We start from the raw sequence: 18,365 nt of genomic DNA, 5'->3' as shown, positions 1-18,365 counted from the left end.
CATGGCCGCCGCGCCGCGGGCTGCAGCCGGACGTGTCGCCGCGCCGCCTCGGCGCCCGCCTGGCTGAGCCCCTCCGCTCCCCTCCGCCCCGGGGGCCGCCATGGGCTCGCTGTTCCGCGGCGAGCCGATGTGCCTGGCGCAGCTCTTCCTCCAGAGCGGCTCGGCCTACGAGTGCCTCAGCGAGGTGGGCGAGCGGGGCCTGGCCGAGTTCCGAGACGTGAGTAGCGGCGGCGGGGCCCGGGCGCCCGGCGGGGCTTTCCGGGAGGACGGGGGAGGTAAAAGGACCCCGGCGGGTGGGCGCCGCGGGGAGAGCCGAGCCGGGCGGAGTAGTTGCCGTCGGGAAGGTGTAGGTTTCCTTCTGATGGTGCGATGTAAAGGACTCCGAGACCGCTTCTCTCGCTTCTTTCCCCGACGCTGACTTGCAGCTACATGGCTAATAGCTGTGTCGCGTTTGCCTGAAAGCGAGATTGGGCGATGGAAAGTCGGTGTGGAGCCCCGGCCGCCCCGAGACTCTGGGGTGGGGGGTGTTTTGGGATGACTGTATCCCACCTCTCTCACAGAAGTAGTTTAAACTTGGGGGTTTTTGCAGTAGGGTCCCGTGGGAGAGCTCGTTACCCACCCGAAGCCACGCTGACTTCAGTCTGAGTGTATGTGCACAGCTAGTACGTATGTCCACCCTGTTGACGGATCGATAGAAACGTCTTAGCTGTTCTCTAGGCTTATTTCTTCAACATCGCAAACTGCTGGTTTGCAAAACATGTCCGTTCCTGGAGGAGCAGTTCACCTTGGAGGAAACTCCGTGCCTGACTAACATAAAATTGGGTTGGGTAATAATTAACCTTGTTTCTGCATTGTCTCATCGTAATTATATGATCTTTGCTTGCTGACTGAGACTCTGGAATTTCTTCCAAGTGTTCTTCAGAAATGTCGGCTGCAAAGGAAAGCTGGGAGAACTTAAATTAACAGCTAGTTAGTAAATATGGCAGGTAGGAGGAGACAAATCTGTAAGAATCATTGCATGGGTGTTATGTTTAACATGTTGATGCCATTCCAGGTATCTGACACACCATTTATTCCAGAAATAACCTATTAGTGCGTCTGATTTAAAAGCTGAATAAGTAGTCAGAGACATTGCACGCTCATAATATGGGGATGTACATAAAAAGATTCTTTTGAGCCTTAACATTTCAAATAGATTCTGTGGAAATCCATCACAAAAATTTGCTGGTAGAAAGGTTGGTTTGTTCATTTGAAGTCATTAAGCAGTATTTCAGAACTCTAGAAATCAGATTAGGAATGGTTTCTCCAGTAGATCTAGTTATTTGAGTAAAGCTAGCAAAAGGCATGGATAATTCTGCTTTAATAAAACCAACCTTGCTATTTGAAGACTTTTTAATCCTTTTAGGTTTTCATACCTTCTTAGCTGAAAAACACTTTGTGGAAAGACAGCACGTAAAATACATGCAAAATTGTCTCCATGAGGTCGCAGAAATAGCTGTGGGTTTTTTAGGGGTGGTTGCTGTTTTAAATACCTAACAAGCATTTTGTTCTTCCCCTTCAGCTTAACCCAAATGTAAGTGTATTTCAGAGAAAATTTGTGAATGAAGTAAAGAAGTGTGAAGAAATGGAAAGGATACTTGGTGAGCTTTACTTTCACGTCTGTCCTTTCTCATCTGTGGCATTATTAAAGTTTACATTGCTGGAGTGGAACTACAGTGGAGGTTTCAGCTACAGGTTTTGGTGGTTTTTTTTTTTTTTAATCTTCCCAGTCTTGTAGGATCTGAATGCTGTAGAATCTTATAAAATTTTCATATGTATGAAAAAATACACATATGGAGAGTCTTTATGTAGACTTTTGGCGCCGGAGATGACTTGACTCTAGCGCTGAATGGGGTCAGAACATACAAATATATTCCTTAGTTTGTGTTGATATGCTGCAGCAGTTTTGGGTGTATCACAGAGTCGTTTAGGTTGGAAGGGACCTCCTGTGATCACCTAGTCAACCTCCAGCTCAAGCAGGGGCAGCTAGAGCCGGTTGTCCAGGACTATCTCCAGTGGGATTTTGAATATGGAGACTCCTTAACCTCTCTGGGCAACCTGTTGTCCCAGTGTTTTACCACTGACCTTGGTTTCTCGGTTTTGTGAGCTGTAAAGTTTACTTACGCTACAACATCTAGGTGCTCAATATAGGTTGGGTTTTTTTTAGGCTCAGAGGTGGGGAAGAGTTGCTCATGTGTTGCTGATAAATAGTCGAGGCAAATTCAGTATTGACTGCTTAAAACCCTGCTAGGGAAAAGGGAAGCTTTACTCTGGATGTTGCCTTGACTGTAAGATAAACTCTGGTTTTCAAGTTATGTAAGTCAATACCGCTGAGCTTCCAAGCACCCCCAAAAATACCTCAAGTTATTAATAATTGTATTCACACGGTAGTTAATGAGTAGAGAAGAGTATGTAGAGCATTACGACCAAGATGCAGATTTCTTCAATGTATCCTGAGGAAAAGTTACTGTTGAAGGATTCTTTTTATTGGAATCTCTCATCAGAGGCATGTGCTGGTCATGCCAAACCATCCCGGTAGCTATTTTGGCAATCTCCCTGCCCAGCGTGAGTTGCGTTTGTTGTCAATGTTGCTTAAGCCACCGTGTTTGAATGTTTTTTATTCCAAACGTGGGTCAATGAGCAGAATGTCAATTTTTGGCAGATGGCGTGATGAGCAGAAAGTGATATCTTGCAGCAACAAAGAGATACTATGAAACGTTAAAAGTTTCTTAAAAAGCACTTGTGGTTGGAAAGTTTCAGTCGGAAGACTCTGAAGGGAGTTTACTCCTGCAAACTTCCAAGATGGAAATGTTCCGTGTATTTTATTCCTAGCACTCCATAAGCCCCTCGTTTTTCTCCCTGGAGGGACTAGTCTTCACCTTTCCTTGCATTCTTTTTGAAGACTCCAGTGTTTGTGTTGTTGCTAAAATAAATGAATAAAATAACTAGGGCCTGATGCTGCAGTGTGATCAGCACCATCAGTAACAGCTGAAGGTCAACTGTGCAGCATTCTAGGAAGTAGAAGGCAATACCGTTTCCTTTCTGATTCCGTTTTCCTTCTCACTCTAGGGTATTTAGTACAAGAAATCAAAAAAGCGGATATTCCACTTCCTGAAGGAGATGTTGCTCCTCCTGCCCCCTTGCTGAAACACATTTTAGAAATCCAGGTAACTTTTCTTCACCACAGATGCCAAAGGTGTAGCTCTGGATCTTGGAACTTTATTTCAAACTTAATTACTTGCTGTCTTATTATTTATGACTTAAGTTATAGGGGTGTGGCAGGGGGAGCTGAAGCCTTTGCTTTCCTTTTTGTCCATTTTGTTTTCTTTCTCCAGTGTTACTTCAAAGACTGCCAGTGAAGATTTGATATTCAAAATTCCTGTTGAAAGGGTCAAAGCTAACTTACGGGGTTTGCAGTCATCTGTTTTATTTTGATGGATTGGCATATTACACTGTTCCAGGCAAATTGTTGTCTGTAGATGTAGTCCTTCAGCCTCATTTATTGCTTTGGGACTTACCTAAAGCTCTTTTCGTGCATCCAAAATTTCCAGGGTGTGTGGGAGTTTTATATGCCCAAGGCTCTGCAGGTTCCGGTGCTGGTTGCACAGCAAAACATGGTGCTATTTTCTCTGAATGCTTTTTCTGGTATTACATTAGAAGTAGAAGCTTGTAAAATGCAGATATAATTTTGAATCACATTCTGTTTTGCTGTAATTCTATTAATAGAATAGATAAGTGTCTTACAAGCTGCACTATCTGAAGTTCTAATTCCAAGTCTGCGTTACTTAGCTTGGACACAAATTAGGGTCAGAACAGCAGACTTAACAGATGCCAGTGGAGGATCAAGTGTACTCAGTACACAGCAATCTTTTGGCAGACTGACGAATAAAACCTATGGAGCTTAGGTTAATTAAGAAATTGGGAAACTCCCATCGTTGCAGCAAATTAACATGTGCTTAAAATTCATCCTCCCCTGATTTCCAAAACAGTATCACTGATTCTGTCATTTTTTTTTTTTTCCCCCATGTCTTAGGAACAGTTGCAGAAGCTGGAGACAGAATTGAGGGAAGTAACTAAAAACAAAGAAAAGTTGAGGAGAAACCTGCTTGAACTGACAGAATACACGTGCATGTTGGAGGTCACGCAAAGATTTGTCAGGAGAACAGCTGAGGTACTGCTTATGTTGTTTGGCGGGGATTGTGTGCCATGTGGCGTTTTTGTTGCGTACTGTTAGTAGCTGTAGGTAAGTGGGTGACTTGGTGTCAGGCTTTACAGCGCTGTACCTTGTTCATTGTTGTTTGTGCTCAGCACCTAGAGAACCTGGCTGGCGACCTCTTGTGCTAGGCTGCCTTCGTATACGTAGCAAAATGCAGCCCTGAACTTAGAGGAGGTTTGTGATGTCTCTGTTGAATTGTTTGAATGTTACTGCTGATGCCAGCTGAAAATGAAGGTGTATTTGTGTTCTTTTGATGCATAAATTGTGCTGAGACATTTACCCTGTAACCTTTGCAACACTGACTATAATCGCTAAGAGCAGTGCATTTGAGATCCCAAGATCTTTCTTTTGTCTGAATTGAACACAGGAAAGGGTTTTATATTTTCACTGAAATAATTTACTTAATTAGCTTTTCTTCTTTAGAATAATAAATGAATGAAAATACTTTTTTTTCCTGAAAGCTATGAATCATCTTTCTTTTATTTGCTAGTATGAATCCCATTTACATGCAAGTTATGAAGAATTTCCATCTGTGGAAAATGAGCCATTAGTGGATTACAACTGTATGCACAGACTGGGTGCCAAGCTGGGGTAGGTATGGTTCGCTCCACGTATGGCAGGTCGTCAGCGTGTGCTGTTTCAAAACTGCTTGATGAGCTGCTGTAAATAACGGGCTGCTTTCTTAAAAGGTGGAATGTAGTGTGACTCTAGTGATTTCAGATGAGCCAGACAGTTTTAGACAGGTAGGAGTCTGGCCCAAATGCAACTTTGTGACAAAATTGGATTCTTTGAAGAGATGAGGAGGACAGCACCAAAAAAACTGTCACAAAACTTCCAGCAAATCAAGTACATGTGTGAAGGAAAGCCTCTAAATGCTCTAAATCACTACTTTCTTCTACTCTGTTTTTCTAGGATAAACACACAGTGTTTTAATCACCTGGCAGTGTCAGTTGTAAGTGTAACATTATTAGTGGTATTGCCTACTTGCCTTTAAAACAACGTATGGATGCCGCTCTCTAGAACACCATTATGAGAGGGTATCTTACCAAGAAAAAATTAAGAACCTTACTATTACAGAAAGAAATGACATCACATGTCATTCTAGTTGTGTGCTCAGGCCTGCAGTCTGTCTGTTTTCCAAAGAGAAATTGAGTCTGTTTTATATACCGGTTAGTTTCTGTTCAGGGTGATGCTTCCTTCTCTGGAGATGGCAGATGTTGAATTATTGGGACTATGTGATCCTGAGTGATGATGTACTCTGAGTTTTTAATTTTTCTTGTGGATTTTAGCTTATTTTTCAAATTTGTCTTTTTCCGTAGATTCATATCTGGATTAGTTCACATAGCAAAAGTTGAAGCATTTGAAAAAATGCTGTGGAGAGTCTGTAAAGGATATACTATTCTTACCTACGCAGAGTTGGATGAATGTCTGGAAGATCCAGATACGGTGAGTAAACATTGTAACTATCAGTTTATTATGTTTGCACTTTTCATAAGACTTGGAGGAACTGCTGCTCAGGTCTGCCTGCAGCGAATGTAAATGATTTCCCAGTGCCCTTGGGAAAACTATTTTAAAGTATTAGAAATTGTCAGACTTTAAAATTAGAGGTCTTGATGCCACAATAACCGTAGGAGTGGCAATTAATTTATCATGGTTCAGCTTGATGAGTGCAGAACTTTATTGTGGAATAGTAGTGACTTTATGATTGGCTACCTTGATCAAAATAAGTGGCATAAATGGCTGCTTGGACCTAGTTAATAAACTAGGTCTGTACAATGCGTTATGTTTTAATAGTAATTTTATTTGTTGATTCAGTAGTTAAGGAAAAAAAGTCTGGAATACAGTTGGTCTGTGAAGTTTTTTCTCTGAACTTATAAAATTCGCTTTTTGTAAATCAGCAATTGTGGCTGCCTGATCTGTCACTTTTAAATTTTGCTTCGATTCTAATTTGTAACATTTTAATTTTTTAAGACGTTTTTGTTACTAATAATTCTGAGATGGTAAAATATAATCTCTCTTTTATTTTCCCTGAAAACCTTTTCTGTTTTTTTCTAATATACCAAAAAGAAAGAGATTGTCACACTTGAATTTTATTGTTTGATCTTCATTAAAATCGCGGAAGGTTAATGCTACTAACACAGCTTTTTCTAGTTATTCAAATTTGTTATTTTGCTCTATAATTATATCACAGTGGAGTTGGTTAAAAACAAACTTCATCAACTTAATTTTTTGGGTTTTTTAGGGCGAAACCACAAAATGGTTTGTTTTTTTAGTGTCCTATTGGGGTGAACAAATTGGCCAGAAAGTTAAGAAGATCTGTGATTGGTAAGAAGTAAAACTAATGTATATATAATTTCTTTATACCTGGGTTATTTTCTTGTTAGTTTTCCCCCTGCTCCCCTTCCTTTTAAGTGTTGATTTTTAGGCGAGGTTTTTGAAGTTAAATTTGTTCCTCCCCCCGCCTTGCATCTAGCTTTATAATTATGCAGTATACAAATAAATGTATGAGTCATTTTGTCTGCAGTCCCTATTAAGTACAGGCAAAATACTGACTTTCTCAGTGGAATCTGTTCCGTGGTTATTAAATGGTGTGTTGCACATTTGACCAGCGTATGGAGTTGGGTGATTTGTTTTGTTTTAGCTTGGTTATTGAACAGAAGCTTCTGTTTTTCTGTAGCTATCACTGTCATGTGTATCCCTATCCAAATACCATGGAGGAGCGCAAGGCAGTTGTTGAAGGACTAAATGTTCGTATTCAGGATCTTCATACTGTGAGTAACTAACAGTATTCCCTTTGCTGTAGTTATTACACCGTAGGAAATCATTTGACAAATCACAGCATTAAATACATGAATATGTTTCTAAAATACATACAGCTTGGGATCTGAACGGGACTGTATGTCATGTCCCTGGTCTCGTGTTGCATGTATCTATTGAACTTCAGGGCACTTGGCATTGATTTCTGTTTTAAGCAGTGGTTAGTGTGGCCTCCTACAAATGTGATCCAGCGTTGGACAAACACTAGGTGCTCTTGCTGTGGTTAACGTAACCACTGTTACATTTTCAATGAAGTCTTTTTGGGTTTTTTTCTTGGACAAAGGTGCTGCATAAAACTGAGGATTACTTACGCCAAGTCTTGTGTAAAGCATCTGAATCCATCTATACGTGGGTTATCCAAGTGAAGAAGATGAAAGCCATTTATCATGTACTCAACCTGTGCAGTTTTGATGTCACAAATAAATGTTTAATCGCTGAGGTTTGGTGTCCGGTGGCTGATCTGCAGAATTTGCGCCATGCGTTGGAGGAAGGTTCAGTAAGTCGGCTGAATGCTCGCTTTTGTCGTGAACTACCTATACAGCTAAGGAAAGAAAATAATTATTTAAAATAGCTAAAAGTAGGCACAGGCAGGTCTGGGTCTCTCTGAACTCATATAAAACAATTCCTTTATTAGCAGAGTCTTTATTTAGTGTTGTGAGGTTTTTTTGTTGTTTTTCTTCTTGAATAAGAATTTCTGTGTCGGACCCAAGTCTGACTGGGCTCACAGTGCTGTTTGCAGTCAAGTAGAAGGTGCTAACTCCCTTGTGTTAGTTGTGTTGAGTGCAGCTCCATCTTTTTCTTTTACAAGAGGGAATTTTTAGTAACAAATCTTTGTTTTATAATATAGACTCATGATTCTCATTTGGTATTTCATATAAAGTAAGGATTAGAACGCTGTACATAATTAGTGTTTTTAGAGGAACAGATTAATGTAACTTTTTTTAAGAAGGGACAAAGGGATAAACATTAAACTTGAGGCTTAATTTAGGGATGTTTCAGGATCAGTGAAACTGCTGATAGAGAACATGTTTTGAGTATCAACTGAGTTTTTATATAAATGTATCTTCTTTCTACCTGCAATTAGAGGAAGAGTGGAGCTACAATTTCTTCATTCATGAATACTATCCCAACAACACAACCTCCTCCGACTTTGATACGTACCAATAAATTCACCTCAGGGTTCCAAAACATTGTGGATGCTTATGGAGTTGGAAACTATGGGGAAGTTAATCCAGGTTGGTCCTTCTGAAATCCAAACTGTGAGCTGTGCCGTCATTACCGCTTGCCTTGTTATGTGTTTAAATACCTGGCTGAATTGGACACTAGTAAAAGCAAAATGGTGACAACCACACTGCTTATCAGTAGCTGTTTTAAAATTTCAGTAGCTTATCAAAAGTACAAACGCTGCTCCAAGCAGTAAGGTGGGATTTGATTTTGCTGAGTTATTTTAACATTAAAGATACTGATAATAGCTGTATAATGTTTCTTTATGTGCTTTACCTTGGATAAGATACTCGGGGAAAAAAGAAAACTTTGGTAATGGCTATTGATCTTACTGAAGCGTGGCGCTCATCACTTGAAAAAAATCCAGCTTGTTGTATAGCCCAGTTAGTTTGATGTCCTTATATTTTTGCAGCTACGTTGACTACATCATGCTGTACAGGAGAATGTACATTATAGTCCAGAGCCAAAATAGCCACGGAAGAACAACTGCTTGATTTTTATTTCCTGGGCTCGTATTATTATCCTCAGAATTGTCAGCTAATGCTCAACTGCAGAGTTGTCATTACTAAGGGATATACATAAACAAGCTTTAAACTGAGTTAAATTTATAGCGTGGGGGAAAGGTCTATTAGCAGGGGGTGAAATGCCTTTCAAACTTAAAGCTGAAAATTGCTTGCGAGGTTAAAGTAGTTAAATTGCTTAGGTATAATTCAGATAGCAACATAATCAATTGTGTTGTGTGCCTGAAATCTGTTCTGTTGTCATTTCAGCTCTCTATACCATCATCACTTTTCCCTTCTTGTTTGCGGTTATGTTTGGAGACTTTGGGCATGGTCTACTAATGTTCATATTTGCACTCCTGACAATATTGTATGAAAACCACCCTAGACTGCAAAGATCACAAGATGAGGTAAAAGGAATTCCAAAGAATTTACTCCCCATCCAGCAAGATAACTTCAATTGAATAGTTACTATGTTTCTGAAAAGTACTGTTTGTTACACGTGGATTAGACTGTTTTGTTTTTTTTTTTTTTTTTCCCTTTGTTTCAGGATTTTCTGTGTTTAAAGTTGCCATATTCCTCGAGATTAATGTGATATCTTAACAAACTATTCACTTTTTTTGAAAGGGAAGAAATAATCAAGTTGGAATGAAAAACTGACAAAAATTAGTTGATACTGTTGGGCTTGTCTTTCCTTGTGCTAGGGCCACTAAGTGATGTGTGTGTTTTACGGAGTGTGGTTACAGTGACTAACGTGAGGAGAAAATGATTTTTCAAATTCCATCTTCTTTTATTGTTTCTGAAAAGGAGTTGTAGTTTGAAATTTATTAAACTTAATTGTAACTAATTTTTTAATGATATGGGGTTGGAATGCAGGAACATGTGCATCTCTCATTAGAATTATGTTTAATTAAGCATGGCTGCAAATGACTAACTTCTTGAAAACTAGTCCTGGGAAGGAAACGTGGTTTAAAAAGACTATTCGTTAGTGTAACAATGCCAATGAGAGAAGTCTCAGTTTGTGTCATGGGAGCTTGCCATGGGGACTTCAAATCTCTGCATTCAATTTAAACCACAGTTGTCTTTCAGAATATACTTCTTGCTGCTAGCTTTATTTCCTAATGCGTATAAACCTTTGCATAGAAATCACTTGACACGAAGCTGTGAACGTGGGGAGCTGAACTGCACCCATTTGGTGACTGCCATTTGTAAATTTGCATATTCACATGCTTAAGGCAAACTTCTTTGTGTTACATCTTGGTTGGTTGTAGGTTTCTTCATATTCCTTAATGACAAGACTTTTTAGTTTTTGTAAGTCTTGGTATGGCCAAAAATATGTTTCTCTTAGATATGTGTAGATAACGGTTGTTCACATAGCAGATGATGTTACCTATTTTTTTCTTTTTCCAATACTTACAGATAATGAAAATGTTATTTGAAGGCCGATATGTTATTTTATTAATGGGTCTGTTTTCTATATACACTGGATTGATCTATAATGACTGTTTTTCAAAGTCGTTAAATATATTTGGTTCTGGATGGAATGTTTCAGCAATGTTTGAACAGAAGGTTTGGCGGTGAGTAGCGTGCCTCTGTTTGCTGTACCATTAAAAGAGAAATGTACTTCCTGCAACAGTTTAATCCTTTTGCTCACCCATTTTAACCGCCCTTTTATTGAGAGTAGTAAGTAAACGTAGTGAAATCTAGCAAAATCTAGTTGTTAAGGTAGTGAGTGCTAGCATGCTAAGGGCTAAGTGATACATCTACGCTTAAAATAAAAGAGGCAGTAATAGTTATTTAAAAACAAAAAAATCAAATTGCTTATTATTTTAAATTGGCAAATCCACAGAGAACATGATGTCTTGCAAAACCACTATTAAAATTTGATTCTATTTAATTCAGTCAGTCTATCAGGTTAATCTCATATTTACCAGTGCTGCTGTACTGGATTTACATGTCCTCAGCCACCTGGAATGTTTTCTAGAATATTATCATTTGGTATAGATGACAATCAGTCTTCTCCTGGAACAAATTCTGTTGCAATACCCTAATGCTATGTGCTAACTAATAACTTTCAGTGATTAAAAACTGCAGCTGGCATAGTATCTTTTTATTGGTAGGAAGAACTCGCACCTAATTTTATGAGGTGATATTTCTAGGGTTTATTCAGTCTCTAAACCTCCTTAGGTGCGTTTTGCATCTTTTTTTGTGGTCTCACAAAGGCGTTCTTGTGAATGGCTGGAGACTTCAGTAGTATTGTAAAATCTTAACAGAAGGTGCTAGGACTTTGTCTTGTCGTGTATTCTTTTTATTCATAAAAAGCGTGCTGCCTCCTGTGTTACGGTTTGTCTTTATGCCAATGGTTTTAATTTGTCTCCAATTCCTGTATTTCCCAGGAGGGGTTTCTGGGTGTGTATATATCAGATTTTGAAAGGAATGGAATACACAGGGCTAGTTTTGGAGAAATTTGTCCAAGGTCATGCTTCTGGAATGAATCGCCGAGCAGCATTAACATCTACTGTAAAGAAATTAACAATAAATGAAATTAATTACCTAGCAATCATTAGTCTTTGTACAGCATTTCTTGATAGTAAAAAAGAAAAAAGTAGGCTATGAATTGTCAAATGTACTTTTTCACAAAGTGGGACAACTGCATTGTTTTGAGCTGTCGTGGCCCTTTGGTATTTAAATGTTCACAGCTTGCATCCTGTTTTTGAGGCAAAATGAGAAGTGGCTTAAAATATAGAGTCAAAACCAGTGACTGGTTAAAATGTGAACAGGTTGTGAGTGCTGTGTTAATTAAAAACTCCATGAAGTTAGAGTGGGAACTCATCTAAATGCAAAAGGGAAAAAAGATATCAGTTATACTGTGTGTGTTAGTGAATTTTATATAAAAGCAAATTAATTGTGAGCTTTTTAAACGAAGCTTTCCGTTCTAGGGGAATGAGGAATAAAATCCAGAAACTTTCCTTTCAAAGAGAGTTAGTGCGAATTAAACCCAGATTGTGAGTTTCTAGAACTTTTTTTTTTTCTTAATTTATTTTGATATTGTTTTTATTAGCCCGGCCTTTTGTGCTTAAAAATCCTTTTATTCTTCTTTTAAAAACTGACAGTGGGTGAGCTGGTCATATAAAGGAAAGCAGGAGTAGTGTCCTGCAGAACTGAAAGTATATGTTGTCTCTGTGTTTAAACAATGTCAGATCTGACTGTGTTTTTCTTTCTCTGCAGTCTTGAGGATCTCAAGTCTAATCAGTTTTTAACACTGGATCCAAATGTTACTGGTGTATACAATGGAGCTTATCCCTTTGGAATTGATCCGGTTAGTTTTATGCTTTTAAATTATCCATTTGTGATGATCAATCATCTGTAAGATACATTTTTGGTATATGTATTAGGAAGATAAACATCCTATGGAAAAAATACATTTCTGCTTGCATTCTCCATTCAAAAAGAGCTTTTCCCTTAACGAGTCAAAGACCTAACTATTTTCATGAAACTGAAATTTCAGTTATGATCCCTGTTTGCGGTAGAATTCTGGTCTCCAATACGGAAAGGATACTGTTTTATTTCTTCTATTACACTGTTCTTTAATGCTGGTTTTGTCTTCTCTTCTTCAGATCTGGAATTTGGCAAGCAACCGTCTCAGTTTTTTAAATTCTTTCAAAATGAAAATGTCAGTGATTTTTGGAGTAACTCACATGACGTTTGGAGTTGTATTGGGGGTATTTAACCACTTGTAAGTACAAGAAGTGAAAATAATATTAACATAATAGTTTTTGTCAAGTCTTTAATCATAACAGGTAATCTGGTAAGGGAAACTGGAACAATTTTTTCAAAACAGAATAATAGTAATTGTGAAAACTGTTCTTGGAAAAAAACCAGTAACAGAGAGGTCTTCTGTCATGTGCATATGATGATGGATGAGTATTATGCCAAAAAATGTGAAGACATTGGTTAATACAAGATTTTGTTTCACTTGTTGCTAAATAGAATGTGTGCATCTTATGGTCTTGATGTCCACTGAAATACCTGATTAAAATTTCACTGAATATTAAGAAATCAGTTCTGGATTCTAATTTCAGTCTTGCTCTTTAAAAGTCTTGGGTACTGTACTCTTTTATAAAAAACATGTTTGGGGCATCTTGATTTTTCTTTGTAAAACTTATTTTTCATTTTTTTCCCCATTTTTATCTTTTAGGCATTTCAAGAAGAAGTATAATATTTATTTGGTTTTTCTTCCTGAACTTTTATTCATGATGTGCATCTTTGGCTACCTTGTGTTTATGATCTTTTTTAAATGGTTAGCGTACTCTGCAGAGGACTCTACATCTGCTCCTAGTATTCTGATTCAGTTTATTAACATGTTCCTGTTCCCTGGTGGTGAAACAGATGTCTTCTACACCGGGCAGGTTAGTAGTGTTCTTACAAGCTTCTGAAGATCCCGCTGTTCCCTGTGCAGATAACACTTTACCAGTCAGGAAAGGCTGATGGCTGAGTGTTCCCCTACCTGTTTCTAGAACAAAATCTCCCCCGTTAAAATTAAGGCTAGAGAACAGAGTCTCATGCTTGTGATTTTGATGCTTTCCTATATGCTGTAAATAATCTTACTAAACTGAGTGTCAGTAATGCCTTAGTCTAGAACCCAGTCCTGAAGATGCTGGGTGTCTGTAACCCAACTGAAGGGCCTGATTAAGTAAAATACTTATGTGCATGTGCAATTTGGAGTACGCGCCCACTGAAAGCAGTAGTACTTTTCTTATGCTTAAACTGGCCTTTAAAGGAAAATGGGAAGGCTTTTCCTACTTGTGATTTTGTGATCTAATCTCATTTTCTTTCTTTCCCCCACAAACAGGTTCCTCTACAGAGGTTTTTACTTAGTATTGCTTTTCTTTCTGTTCCTGTAATGCTTTTTGGTAAACCACTTTATTTATATTGGTTGCACAGTGGAGGCCGAGGCATTAGGATGTACAGGGTAAGTATTGAGAGACACTTAAACATTTCTTCAGTATAGGAGAATTCAGCTGGTGGTGTATTGCATATAATGTCCTTACTAGATATTTCTGCTGAACTTGGGAAGTTTTTGACTGTAATTCATAATACTGCTTTGTTCCTCTAGCTCTCTTTTTGCCTTTGCCTGTGACTACTTTAAATAAATTTCTAAAATGACGTTGGCAGTCCCCTGAAAGACACAATATGTTTCCATTTTGCAGAGTGGCTACAAGCTAATTCGAAAAGAAAGTGAAGAAGAACTTTCTCTGCTGAGATCTCATGATGTAGAAGAAGGAAGCAGTCATTCAGACAGTGGGCAGAGAGAGGGGGATGGAGAGGAGGTAATGGTTTTACTTAACCTCTAGTTTATATGCCCTTAAAAGCAAATTAGAAATGGAAGATCAAGAAGAGAACCTGTACGCTGAGTCCCTGGAAATTTTCAAGAAAATCAGCGGAACCTTTGCAAAGACCTTGATGCCTGAATGCAATTTAGTTATTTTTATTTGTTGCTATTTTATCATTATTTTTTGGTATATTCAGATTGCTACAGTAAACCACAATCTATCTGTAGTGGAGAACAGGAAGAGTGCTTTATTTGCATCTATAGACTTTGCATCGAAGACCATAGGTGTTTTTTTTAAATTGAAGAGTGGGATAAAAATCCTGGGTATTGTATGGTTTTATGGATTCTTAAAATTAAGGCAAGAGGACGGCTGCCCAGCTTCCTGTTAATTAATCTGGGCTTTTCATCCAGACAAAAGTCTTTTTATGTCTGCAAATTACATCTTGTGATGAGGATTATTGCTAATGGGGGTTGGGAGACATGAGCTGCATTCCTAGTCCCCAGCTATTGCTGTTGGTTAGTTTGGCCAAATTTTTAAAGGTCTTGACTGATTCCACTGATTTCATGTGAATTGAAAGACAAAAAAGTGCTTCAGCTTCCCAGTGTGCAGACTATGTATAGTACTTGCTTCACTGGGGTAGTAGGCTCTTGCTTCTTCTGTATAGAAAATACAAGAATTGTTTGCTTAAATGAAACGTGTCACAGTTCCATGCAAAGTAAGCATTGAAACTTGCAGTAATACTAGTCTTGGGACTCTTTGTTAGCAACAAGTATGTATGTTTAAAGTTTACAGTATTAACAGAGTTATTCTTCTATCACTGGCATTACTAATAATTAATCCTGGTTTTAAAGATGCAAAAATTGACATTGTAAACATACAACATCAATAGAATGGGAATTAGAACCATGGCTGGTTTTACTACTTAAAGTTTTCAAGTATTAGATCATATTCCTTGTGGAAAACATAAATTGCATTCATTTTTATCTATCAACAAATTAATTGAGGAAACTAACTGGAAAACCATAGCATCTGATTTTTTTTTTAATGTTATCTCTGTAATAAGGATCTTAAACATGGCAGATCTTGTTTTACTTGATATGTAATCAATGTATTACCCTTTAATGGAATTTTTCTTCCGTGTGTATTAAGCTTTGCATAGGAATGATTTTGTTCTCTCATGCCGTACTATGTTGTTTAAATGGATACAAATGTATTTTTATATTTTAGCTTAATTTTGCAGATGTTTTTATGAATCAAGCAATTCATACCATTGAATACTGTCTAGGATGTATTTCTAATACAGCCTCATATCTGAGACTCTGGGCATTAAGTCTTGCTCATGCACGTAAGTGGGAGTTTTTTTGTTTGTTTGGTTTTCTTTCATCTGTCTTGATTTTTAATGCTGGTTAGAGGGGGGCTGGCCTGCTGGAAGTGAAACTACTATGAAATTATCTTTTTCGTAATTTAAAAAAATTCCCTGCTTTAAACTAATCATGATCTATGGAAAGCTCCCAAACCAAAATTGTGACTTATTGTTTGGAATCTAGTAATTTTCTTCATTGATTGCTCTGTGTTGTAAAGAGGCTGATTACCTGAGCGCAGTGTTGCCTCAGATAACAGCCTATCAGTAGTCCCAGTACCATCTCTGATTTTCCATTGATTGACCAGTTTGGAAGGTATTTAGGCACTTGCTAAAGTCTTAGTCTCATGGTGTAAAATGTTGACATTGGTAGATCTTATTTTGAAAGTGAGATGGCCCTGTAAGTATTTTGGGAGAGGGAGAGGGAGCGGGGGGTTGCTGTGTTCGGCAGATCCTATAATATTGTTTAAACTAGAATGCAGGTCACTTAGGGTGGTGAATATCATATTAATTATGGAAACTTTTTTTTTAATAGAGTTATCAGAAGTTCTATGGCAAATGGTGATGAGAGTGGGTCTTCGTGTGGATACAACGTATGGTGTCTTACTGCTAGTCCCTGTTCTAGCCTTTTTTGCTGTGCTAACGGTTTTTATTCTTTTGGTCATGGAGGGCCTTTCTGCTTTTCTCCATGCTATACGACTTCACTGGTAAGTTCTTTTTTTTTCTTTATACCACTTTGGTGTATACTGGCTTGTTTAAGAGGAATTTTTATGTTGAAATATTAGGTGCCTTATTAAAAAGAAAAGTGTAAAATTCAACAGCCTAATGCTACTGTAATAGATTTATCCAATCGCGTTAAATAAATGGCCTGTTAGTTGAATGTGATTGTTCCTCTGGAATATTTTCAGTAAATTCAAATACGATATTGGCTTATGATGCATATTAACCTCTACCACATTCAGAATTGACAAACTTTGAGTACATTTGATTTATATTATTGCAGCTTTTCACACTGTAGAATATTAGTAACGTGGATAAGTATTTTTAATTTCAGTCTGGTTATATCACTGAATGGCTTCAGTCTATTTTATTTATTTGGTTCAACAGAACATTTATATTAGTGAGCAAAACTTTTGCTAAAGTGGGGCTGCCAACCAGTAAGTATTTTAATCCTTTCTTAGTCTTAATATCACAAGCTCTGCACATTCGAGTGGATTCAGAGAATATTTCGTTTGAAACTTTGTGAAATTTACAGAAAAGAAAAGGCAGAGGTGTAAGTATATAAACACATGAGGCAGAGCTATATGCATTACAGACTGTTGTCCTCATGATCTTGTATATTTACAAAACAATTAACTGCAACTAACTCAAAAGCAAATTAGTAAGACACAAGTGAGAAATGAGCCATTACAGCCCAACCTCAGTGTGTTTGGGTCTCTTGAGAAACACAAAATTTGCCTGGGACTGCGATGGGAAGGTTAAATAGCTGCACAGAAAGCGTAAGTGTCAGGATTAGGGTTGGTTTTGTTCAACCTCAACAGTTCTATCCCTTGACAACTGGTCATTTTCGATTAACATACAGATTCTTTTTTTTTTTTTTTTTTTTGTCTCGTTTCAGGGTGGAATTTCAGAACAAATTCTACTCTGGTGGAGGATACAAGTTTACGCCTTTCTCTTTTAAGCACATTTCTTTACATTTTAATAAAGATGATACGGCATAGTTTGGTTGCTGTCAGCAGGAATGTTTGGAATTGTCTGCAAATAATCATGTGATGGGATCTCACCTCTGAATGGTTTCCTGTAGGAGAAAGTGTTTTTCACTGATTGCCTTATAATGCAGCCAAATAAATCTGTAATATATACCTCCCATAGAAATACATAGCAGATCTGGAATATCTTGTAAAGAATATAGATATAAAATGTACATTTTTCTTGATAAACTAATGTTGTAAATTTAATTTTATTCTTTAAAAAAAAAAAAAAGTTGTTACTGCTTGTCCTAAAACCAGTGTAGGCATTTTTTTGTTGTTGTTGAGGCTGTGTATTTTCTTGAATGGTTACTTTTAAGTGATCTAAAAGACTTTTTATTATATTAAACATGCATTACTAATCACATACTTAAGCAAGCTACCATGTCATGCACTTTGGGAACAATTCAGCAGTGCAACAGAAGCAGTGTCTGTTTTCAGTATCTATTCCAGAAGGATTATGAAATGTAAATTTGTACATAGCAATGCACCGTGCTCTTTTTTGGCCATATTTAAAACTGCACCGAAAATATTGACTGTTTATTCTGAGTTCTGCCCAGAGTTACTACTTTAATCTTTCAGAAGATTTAATGTTACGGAAGAAGGCAGGATTAGAAGTGGAGAGTGCAAGCGTTAGCCCCCTTATTTCGCTGTAGCGAGGAGCTTTCCGGTAGGTGCTGTTCTGCAAAGCCAGCTGTGTGCAGCCCCTCGCTGATGGTGACCTCGGTGGGTAAAGGCCTCAGAAAAGGTCTTGCACTGTTTGGATGAGGACTCAAATAAAAAAATCAAACTGCCTACGAGACATTTTTATCCCAGGTTCTATTTTCACAGTGTGATCCCAGGCACAGTTTCTACTCCTAGGAATAATTTTTGCACGGGGAATTAAGAATTGGCCTTGATCTGTGTTTATGTTTGGCTGTAAGGACATACATACAGTGTTACTTACCTGATGTTGTTGAACTAAAGTTTATACCGAATAGGTGGAAAGGAGTCGTTTTGTATTATTTTTTGTATCAATGTGAAAATGGGGATATTACCATACTCTTAACATCTGTGCCATAAGAACAGCGTAAGTTAAACTTTGCACTTGTTTCGTACTAATTCCGAATAAAACCTGGTTTGCGCTGT

At 37.9% G+C, this 18,365-nt stretch overlaps 1 protein-coding gene across 1 annotated transcript; it reads left to right on the top strand.

Moving 5' to 3' along the window:
- The first annotated feature begins 12 nt into the window (after positions 1-12).
- ATP6V0A2 (ATPase H+ transporting V0 subunit a2) lies at positions 13-18,328 on the top strand. Its single transcript, XM_082324666.1, has 20 exons — positions 13-217; positions 1,562-1,640; positions 3,109-3,206; positions 4,073-4,210; positions 4,746-4,846; positions 5,575-5,701; positions 6,498-6,580; positions 6,933-7,026; positions 7,356-7,568; positions 8,157-8,307; positions 9,067-9,206; positions 10,216-10,373; positions 12,025-12,115; positions 12,414-12,532; positions 12,995-13,205; positions 13,649-13,768; positions 14,007-14,126; positions 15,357-15,474; positions 16,025-16,196; positions 17,108-18,328. Exons 1-20 carry the CDS (start codon positions 101-103, stop codon positions 17,208-17,210), a joined length of 2,553 nt encoding a protein of 850 aa, XP_082180792.1. The 5' UTR covers positions 13-100; the 3' UTR covers positions 17,211-18,328.
- Positions 18,329-18,365: the final 37 nt, after the last annotated feature.

The sequence above is a fragment of the Platalea leucorodia genome, assembly GCF_965183815.1.
Source record: "Platalea leucorodia genome assembly, chromosome: 12".
Taxonomy (NCBI): Eukaryota; Metazoa; Chordata; class Aves; order Pelecaniformes; family Threskiornithidae; genus Platalea; species Platalea leucorodia.
Note: the sequence above shows the minus strand (reverse complement) of the source record. Positions and strands in the feature narration are given on the sequence as shown.